This window comes from Drosophila navojoa, chromosome 2 (genome assembly GCF_054131105.1).
Source record: "Drosophila navojoa isolate 15081-1374.11 chromosome 2, UAZ_NAV_1.0, whole genome shotgun sequence".
In the NCBI taxonomy this organism is placed as follows: Eukaryota; Metazoa; Arthropoda; class Insecta; order Diptera; family Drosophilidae; genus Drosophila; species Drosophila navojoa.
Window position 1 is genome coordinate 4,679,656 of NC_142890.1, and position 9,642 is coordinate 4,689,297.

At 37.3% G+C, this 9,642-nt stretch overlaps 1 protein-coding gene across 2 annotated transcripts; it reads right to left on the minus strand.

Moving 5' to 3' along the window:
• Nucleotides 1-227: 227 nt before the first annotated feature.
• On the minus strand, nucleotides 228-9,347 carry beat-Va (beaten path Va). 2 transcript variants are annotated; one of them, XM_089263305.1, is made up of 7 exons: nucleotides 8,962-9,347; nucleotides 7,918-8,081; nucleotides 4,221-4,374; nucleotides 3,950-4,158; nucleotides 3,703-3,836; nucleotides 3,359-3,611; nucleotides 228-2,027 (listed from the first exon to the last, which is right to left on the minus strand). In XM_089263305.1, the coding sequence occupies exons 2-7, from the start codon at nucleotides 7,961-7,963 to the stop codon at nucleotides 1,876-1,878; spliced, it is 948 nt and encodes a 315-aa protein (XP_089119431.1). In that variant the 5' UTR covers nucleotides 7,964-8,081; nucleotides 8,962-9,347; the 3' UTR covers nucleotides 228-1,875. The 2 variants fall into 2 exon arrangements, with proteins under 2 accessions (XP_089119431.1, XP_017953471.1); XM_018097982.3 differs by having other exon boundaries at nucleotides 228-1,985; nucleotides 8,962-9,345.
• Between the last annotated feature and the right edge of the window lie 295 nt (nucleotides 9,348-9,642).

The following is a 9,642-nucleotide window of genomic DNA, read 5'->3' on the forward strand; positions in this document are numbered from 1 at the left end:
GGTAATGCCCGACTGCAATGTTCTTACTTGATTTAATAGTTGATGTTCATTAATGTGAGTTCGTTCTTCTTCTTCTTTTTCTTGTACATTTATAATGTTTGTTTTTTAGTTCTATTTCTAGTAGCTCATTAATGTAAAATGTTTGCTGCATATATTTTTTGTAATTTTTTTTTTTTTTTTTGTCATTTTGTGTGTGATTTGAGCATTTTTAATTTCGGAAAAACTCGTTTATTTTTGCTGTCTGCTTCGTTTTTGTAGGGACTGTGGCAGCTTGATTTATAGTTAGTTCGCCTCTGTTTGTTATGTTTAAAATTGTATTTACAGTTTGTTTTCCTCTTTTTATTAATGTTAACCTAACCTAGACATTTACCGCTATGTTCATAATGATTTTTACAACATTTGCATAATCCACAGAAAACATTTCATGTTTGGCTCTTGCTGTCTCTTAAATTTAAATTTGCATTTAACTTGTTTTTCTCATTTTTTTTTTCGTTTGAAAAGTGTTTCATGTGCATAAAATTGTGGTGTGCGGGTGTGAGTGTGTGTGTGTACTTTAATTATAATTAGATTTGAAAAATGTTTACATGTACATTAAAAATTCGTGTTCGTTCAACTCGGAGCTTATCAAGCGAATTGAACAACTTTTGCTAATGCCGTTCTTACCATCGAGTGCAGTTTAATTTGAAATACATTTTCGGTTTATCGATTTTCGATTTTTCTTTGTAATTGATTTCGAAGACATGCAGTGAAATATTAGTTGGCTTCCCTGAGAAGCGATGCCTAAAGTAACAGTGTATGTTATATTTTAAAAAAGTAATTAAATTGATCATACAAAAATATTGTTTAACCTTGAATATTTTAAAACATTTTTATATAGTAAAACAAAGGGCTTTGTAAGAGCTTAAATAAACTTGTAAAGCTGTTATTAGTTTTAAATTAGGTAGATTTATGTGTATAAAGATATGGCTGATATTTTAAATAAAAGCTTTAATGAGCTTTCAAAGCGATTTAGCTAGTTTTATGAAAAGATAATGATATTATAAATATAAATAAAAATAAGAAGCGCACAAATTTAAATGCAAAACTAATTAATAAAATAAAGTTCTCAATAGAAATATGGTTTTAAATGAAAAATAAAATAAAATAAAATAAATAAATAACAATAATTGTATAACAAAAAAGCTTTAATAAGCTTGTAAGGACTTTTAGCTGTTAAAATAAACTAAAATATAATTGAAAAAAATAATATATGAATAATTAAAAAGTTAATTTTATTGTATGCAATGCAAATTTAAAAATTAAAAAAGCTTTAATGTGCTTTGGAAGCACTTTAACTAGGCTTAATATAATAAAAACAAATTATATTTTTAACTAAATTAAGTTATATAAATCTTAAACATATCACTAAAAATTTATCATTTTTAAAGATTTTTATATGAAATGAGCTATAATCAATATAAATAAATTTAAAATTATTTAATCAAATTCAGTTGAGTTGCCTTTGTCAACTAAACAACGCATTAAATGGCTTCATTTGCTCTTCCGATTTTTATTCTAATTTACACTTAATATATGTTTTATATATATATTTCTTGTATACATATATAGATTTATGTTTTTAGTGTATTTATATTATATAACTCTTGCCACTGCCTTCCGCCCTAAATATGTACAAAGCGACCGACTCGGAGCCAGGATCTTTCAACATGATTTGCCCTTTACCCGAAACTCTTTGTCTATGAGACTCGACGCCAGTATGTTGCTGTCTCGCTCTGGCAGCCTGCTCTACTAACTAACTAACTAATTTGCTGATATATTTGCCACACTGTCCATCGCCGTCTCGCAGCGAGGCGATTCCGTTGCCGATGTGAGCGCTCATGATGGACGTTGAGCGCATTGCGTAAGCAGAATTATCACAAGCAGGCTGCAAATCAGGCAGCTGGTCCTCGGCCAGGGACAGCATCTACAGTCAGCTGCAGCTGAGGCTGTGTCAGAGTGGTAAATAAAGGCAGAGAAATTGTAGCAGACTGATATAGGGAGTGAAGTAAGGCACATTTAGACATGATGAGACAACTTTCAGCTTAGATGTAAGATGAAGAATTAATTATGCGAGTTATGCAATGGGAGGTTTGTTTAATATTAAGTAATACTGTTATATGTGAAGCTATTTATACTTTAGAGTAAGTGATTGGTGATATACTTATGAATTAAATATTATATACGATCCATATCTATCATCTAATAAAACAAATAATAAACTTAGCTTCTATATATCTTGTATACTTTGTAACGGAATAAAAAGTGAGATACGTTTTTGCGAAATATAGAAATTGCTGTTCATAGTTTAAGACGGTATATATAGTGTTGAAAAATCATATATTTGTATTTGGCGAAAACGGGTATATTCAGTTGTGAAAATAGTTTCTGTGTGCACATATAAATATAGTAGATGAGTATAATATATATAGCTCCAATGATTAATAAATAAGTAAAAAAAAATATATATATAAATGAAAAATAAATAAATATATAAATAAATAAATGAAAAAAAAAAAATAATTTAAATAAAAAAAGTTAAATAGTTAAAAAAATCAAACAGGTAAATAAATTAATTTAAAAAAAAAGAACAAATAAATAGATTATAAAAATATAATTACATGAAAAATATTTATATATAAAATATTTAAAACAATTAATAAAATAATAAAATAAATTATAAATATATAAAATATTTAAGTAAATTAATAAATTATTAAATAAATAAATAAATTAAATAACTTATAAAGACATAAATTAAAAGAAAGAACACAAATACGTAAAAATGTAAATACAAAAATGTAAAAAAATAAACAAAAAACAAATTATTTAATAAATTAAAAAAAAAAAGTATAAATAAATAAGAAAGTTGCTAAATCCAAATATAGTTCCTTTTAAATTATGAACATCAATTATCTATATGTATATACGGAAGATAAGTGCTCAAAATGTAGATTGTACTCTGTTCACACAGCTATTGATTTGCAGTTAATAAAATTTATCGCCTGCAACTGGGCGTGAATACATCAGATATAAGTCTGACACGCGTAAGCTGCAGCCTTTACTCAAGACTTCACTCTGCAGACTCAGATTACAGCTAGGCAATCTACCCACGTTTACTGTGTAAACAGAGTACAGCATATGCTCTTAGAGCTTTTGAACTCATTACAGTTATGACAGTCGAATGGATACGTAATTGATTGTGATGGCAGCCATAAAGATAGCTGTCTGAATCTTGGCTAGACTCGGACAGACTCAAAAACAGAAATAAACACACTCTAGAGTATATATATATTATATAGATATATTTATCTATACTCACACGCTCCTGGATGTCTCAGCATCTGGTTGTTGAGATTATCGGAATGCGAGAGCGATGCACTGAGCGTCGTCTCGCGCCGCAGCTCCGGATAGTTTTCGATTTCGGCCACACACTTGAGCTCGAGTATCTTGCTGACCTGGTAGAAGCGGTGTCCCTGCAGGTAGAAGTGCACCTGCAGGCGCTGCCGGCGCAGTATGTAGTCGTGGGCGGGTATGGTCGTATCAATGAAGGGCTGCAGCTCCCCCAGCATGGGCTGCATGCCGAAGAGAAAGCAAAAATGGGAGGAGAGTGTCAGAGTTGGTGGGGCGGACGGGCGGATGGGCGGATGGGCGGTAAGGTCTCACCTGCTCGCCGTTGATATACCAGGTGAGCTTCGTGGGCACACTGGAGTAGTCCGAGGAGCAGGTGGCGCTGAGGAACTCCTCCAAGCGATACATCGAGTTGAAGCCCTCGATGAGTGGGTCACTTTGCGGCAGGGCTGCGACAAATGAGCGGAGCAAATTAGCCCCGAAATGCGTTAAGTGCCTTATGGCTCATGGCTGATTGGCTGATTGGCTGATTGGCCAGATGTGGCCAGGCAGCGCTGCTCACCTGCGACCGTCATGTTGTCCTCCTTGGCGGCGAGCTTGAAGTGCGGCGCATCGCCGCTCACCTCGCACATGTAGCTGCCCGTCGACTTGGCGCCCATCAGGCTGAGATCCACACGGCAGGTGGACTCGTTGCAGAAGTACTTGCCGTCGAGCACCTGGATGCCGGCCACGGGAAATGTCATGTAGACCGGACGCATTAGCGGCGAATATCTGTGGCGAATTCATAAAGCTCACACAGCTGCCGCAATCGCAATTGTCACATCCTTGCTCACCTGAAGAACTCCAGCCGATCCTTGTACCACTTGACCGAGTTCAGGGTGTGCCCGCTCATGTCGTAGCTGCAGGAGAGCGTCACATTGTCCCGAAAGTCCACAATCTCCGGCACGCTGATGTCCGTTACAAACAGCGCCGAGATGCCCTGCATATCTGCAACGAGAGAGAGAGAGGGAGAGAGAGGGAGAGGGAGAGAATGGAATATATTAGTAACTGCAGTTTGACAGGCACTGCTGCAAGGGTTTGGGTCTGCAGCAGCAGCTCTTGGTCAGGTAACTCGCATCGAATAAATTTCAAATTTCATGAAATGCATATGCAAAATAGTTGTTGTTGTTGTTGTTGTTGTTGCTGCTGCTGCTGCTGGCCAGGCATATGTTTAGGTCTCGGTTTTGTGGCGCTGCAGCTGCGGCAGGGGCAACCAGCGATAAGCGCATGCCACATACATACGTTGGCTCTGTTGGCTAGCCAAAAAATTGATAAGAAATACGTAACGCAAACTGACAGCCCGATTGTCCCCCTCCCTCTCCCTCTCTCTCTCTCTCTATCTCTGGTCTTGGTTTACCTTGCCGCATGGCTTTTAATAAATGAAACTGAATCCATTAATTCGTCGTGCTAGATATTTGCAAATATTTGCAACACTATTCCCAACACTGTTAATTATTTATGTACATTTTAAGTGTTGGTCAAAGACAAAAACTTGTTCCGATTCACATGGCATATGCAAATACATTGCTAATTAAGCCACACTTTTTATTTGATGCTGGCAAGCACACTTACTTACACACATACAACCACAGAGTGAGAGTGAGAGAGAGAGAGAGAGAGAGAGAGAGATGGAGAGAAATTCTGTGTGTGGCTAGATAAATTTACATATGAATTTGCCAAAGGACGCGCTGGCAAAAGTTTGGTAATAAATTCATTTAAAGATGCTCGAGACGTTTATGCAAATATCTATTTCTATATATGTGTATATACATCTCTCCCTCTCTCTCTCTCTCTCCTTCTATATATATGTAAAATAGATATGTCTGTGGTTATTTTTATGGGCGTTTCAGCTGAGCTGAGGCTGCTAAGCGGCCTGATTTGTATGCAGCAAAAATAATGCTTTACTATATATAATAAAATCAAGAGATAATATAGCATACTTCCACAACATTTTATGTTACAGCAGATAACATAGAGACTAACAGAAAGAGAGAGAGAGGGAGAGTGAGAGCTGCTGCAAATTGAAATGGAAGGGACAATATTTAATTCCATTAGCCGAGCTAAAAGTGACCGAAACACGCGCAAAAGCTTTGTAAAATAAGCGTAAATTATTAAAAAATACATCGAAACGAGCACAAAACTTTTCTATGTCAATTGTGTACGTGTGTGTGTGTGTGTGTGTGTGTGTGTGTGCATGTTTTTGTGTGTGTGTTTGTGCAATGAATTCCTGAATGGTATCCCTGGCAATGTGTTTCCTTTGTCGAGCGCTTGAATGAATGGCCCCAAATGTGTTCGGGGGATTGCAAGTGAAATATATGTCACCAGCACTTGGTTAGCCCCAAAAGTTTTCTTATGCTCTGCCAAAAGCTTGTAGTTTACTTAATAAAGATTGAGGGGGGAGAGCTGCAGCCTGGCTCTAAGCAAAATGTGGCTAAGTCTGGCCTGAGTTAAAGGTGTATTTGCCGAAGGAAATCTTGGCTGTGTTTGTTAACGTGTTGACACAATTGACTCAGAAAGAGGTTGAAAAAAAAAGAAAATCACATTGTCAATGTGTTAAAATACGAAGTGGTTTCTGATCTCATAGATAATTTAATGATAATGATAATGAGAAATGAGAAATTAGCTAATGCATTAGCATATTATCATTGAATAGGCAATCATTCTGAGCTGATGAATATAAGTTAATGATAACGAGGTAATGCCAATAATCATGCTGTGGGCCATGATAACGATAGTGCTAATGATGCTGCTTATCGTATTGAAAAGCCAATGATAATCGGCTGCTGATAATGGGCTAATGCTAATGCTAATGATAATGAGATGTCTTCACTGAGAATCATGATGATAATGATAATGCGCAGAATAGAGAATGAGCAAGAGAATGACAATAATAATACGAATGAGTTCAATAAGAAAGAGCATTATTCGATAATTAAAGTGATAATGATAGTCTTAGGAATAATGAAAATGAGATATAATTCTGTAGCAATAATGTAATAATGCAAACGATAATAATAATGGTAATCTAAATAATGATTATAAGAATAAGAATGAGAAGGATTACAAAGGAGTATGGGTTTCAAAAAGTACAATAATATTAATAAGAATGAGAAAATATGTATGATAATGCTAATTGGAATGATCATAGGAATAAGGATAAAAATTAGAAAAGAAAAGAATGTAAATGAATATTATAAGAATTAAAGAGAGACTGATAGAGCAAATCTGAAAGATAAACTAAAGTTATACTAGTTATAAAATCGGATTATGTCAATAATGATGACAGTGAAAATTAAGAAAATAAATCATGATATTGATTCATTATCAGTGCCATGAATATTTTGCTTTCTATTTTCATTATTATTAAATATTATCTTAAATTAATATTATAATTTTATTATATTTAAATATTTCATTGCAATATAATCACTCTCAGTAATGCATGATACTATAATAATAAAACACAATGATGCTGATGATGACAATGATAATGAAATGGAAGTTTAATGCATGTCACTTCGAGAAATGATGATGCCACTTAATATAAGTCATTATTATTCCTAGCAGGAGAATATGTACGCAGGGCAGATGTTTATCTCTTTGAAGACTTGAAAATGAAAGAACTTTTCTCTTGTTTTCTCTCGAAGAAGTGCATGCTCGCTCTGCCAACTAGATGCAGGAGTCGCTGTGGCGGATGGCAAATGGAGTTGTTGGTTTGCCACTGGGCAAATGGCAGCTCATTTAATGCGCTGCAAATTAATTGCCCCATTGCCATTGGCAATTTATGTGCCAGTAGGCGATGGAGGCGATGCCTTTGGCAGGCTGCCTAATTGCGAACATTTCCGAAATACAATTTAACTTTAAACTGCACTCAAGCTGTGCAGCAGCAGTGGCAGAGGCAGAGGCAGCAGCGGCAGAGGCAGCAAAGCAAAAGTTGCGGCAGCACAAATTACCAAGTGCCAAAAGGCAGCGTCAGCAGCAAAGGCAACTGCGAGTGAAATTGAATGAACGGCAAATGCAGTGCAACTGCAGTGCACTGGAATTGCACTCGCAGCAGTTGGAATTATGGCGAAAGTCATTAAAAGAGCAGCCAGGCACAAAGGCTGACGGCCAGAAGCGGACACAAGCGGCTAGAAGCGGCAGCTGCTGAGCCGAACGCCGAGGGCGTAAAACTTTGTCAATATTGATTTGCGGTGCAGCTGAGGGCGAAGCAAACAAAAAAAAAAAGGGAAAAAAAACATGAGGCAAATGGCGTACAATGCGAGAAGAGCAACAACAACAAATAATAAATATTAAGCGGATTGCGATTGCGATAGCCGCAATGAAATGCAGCCAATGCACATTACGCATACGCCACGTGGCCGGCGCCGCTAATACGCACGCCAGCCAGGCCATGGGCAAATGGGAGAGCGAAAAACGAAAACTGAAAACTGAAAACCGAAAGAAAGGAAATATATGTACATACAACAGTGGCTGCCATCATATACTTACCAATTAATGTGCAGCTGAAGAGAAACAGCAGCGAGGCGTAATCCATTTTTTTGTATTTTTATTTTTATTTTTTTTTTGTTTTTGTTGCCTCGGAAAATTGTTTGAAAAACTTAATTGATATAGCGTTGCACGGGAGTTGTTGTTGTTGTTGTTGTTACTTTATGCTGCACAGATGAAAATATATATTTTTATTTATTCATACATGTGCGTGTGTGTGTGTGTGTGTTTGTATAGAAATCGTTGTGACTTTGTCAGCGTTAGTTATTTATTATATTATTTTGTAGCTGCTCGTCGAGTGAATTGTTTAATATTTCAATAGCAATCGATGCGGCACAAAGGCCAAATGGAAATGCTGTAGCTGCAAGCCAAGTTAAATGATAATGGAGCCAGTGAGACAGGCAGACAGACAGATAGATAGATAGAGAGAGAGAGAGAGGGGAGACGAGGGCAGCAGCAAATGAAATTAATTGAATGCAGCGTCAAAGGCGAAACAGTAGCTGTAGCTGAAGCTGTAGCTAAAGAGAAATAAAAACACTCACACACACACAACTATACACCTCGATATGTATGTGACATCAACACAATTGCAAACTCATGCAGAAAAGTTCAAAGGATGTGCTCGGCATTTGGCTGTGTCGTTATAAATAAATAACAAACATTTGAAAACACACACACACACACAACAAAAATAAATAAAAAAGAGAAGAAGAAGAAGCAGAAGAAGCAGAAGGAGCAAGAGAAGTAACATAAGTAATTGAGGAGCGAGACAGCTGAAAGGGGGCATGGGCAATCGAGGCAAGGCAAATTGAAGGAGGCAGAGGGGCAAGCCCAAGTAACGAGCACATCAAAACAGGAAACAAGGGCGCTAGCTGGGCGTGGCCTGTCGCTCTGTCTGTGTGTGTGTGTGTGTGTTTGCGTTTTGTCAACTTAAATAATTTAAATGCCAAATTCAAGCGAATTCGTGTGTTTAATATTTGAATATGCCAGCCACGCCCCCGCCCGCCTTCACACCGCCTGCCAATCTGGCTAAGCGCTTGCTCTTACAGTTGTGAGCTCACACAACGGAAACGGAAGTTCCGCGCTCAATTAGTCAGTTTGTCCGGCGACTTCATAACGGTTTCAGGCTTTATTCAACTTCATTTCGCAAAGTTTCCAAAATTTGTTTGCATTCAATATTAATAAACACTTTGTTTAACTGTAAAGTATATTTTATTTGGTGTATTTTGATTTTGAATTTTCTTTAGATTTTATTTAGTTTTTGTTTTTGTTGTCACTCTGAACGTTCGATTTTTGTTGTTGTTTGCTTTTTTTTTGTTTTGGCTGTTTTTTTTTTCTTTTGGTTTTTGTCTTAGGCGGCGCGTAACATCGTCCAAAGCATCTCCGCGCGGCTTCGAGTTTACGAACTGACTGAAGCTGCGGCAGCGCCAGCAGCGCGAGGCACACGTCTGCTCATCGGCCGCTGCTTCGTCAGCGTCGCTCGTGGCTGTCGTGGATGCTGCGACAGCGACGCCCGCGTCCTGCTCGTGTAATTGTAATGCTGTAGCGGCATCCTCTCTCAGCATCTCGTTTACACGACGGCCCATTACAGCAGGATAAGAGAGTGTGAGAGATTGAGAGAGGGAGCGCATCAGCGCATTTGTAGTTTTGTGGCTGGCTGTTAAGCTGTTAACAGCAGCTGGCTGCTAATAGTGCTAAGCGGTGCTGTTAAGTGGGCAGCCTAAAGTT

Bases quoted from the DNA above. Each gene is read 5' to 3' on its own strand.
- beat-Va (XM_089263305.1), bottom strand. From the start codon at position 7,963: ATGGATTACGCCTCGCTGCTGTTTCTCTTCAGCTGCACATTAATTG. The intron at 4,375-7,917 runs GTAAGTATATGA...CTCTCGTTGCAG, and splicing joins CTTCAGCTGCACATTAATTG to ATATGCAGGGCATCTCGGCG. The intron at 3,837-3,949 runs GTGAGCAGCGCT...CATTTGTCGCAG, and splicing joins GGACAACATGACGGTCGCAG to CCCTGCCGCAAAGTGACCCA.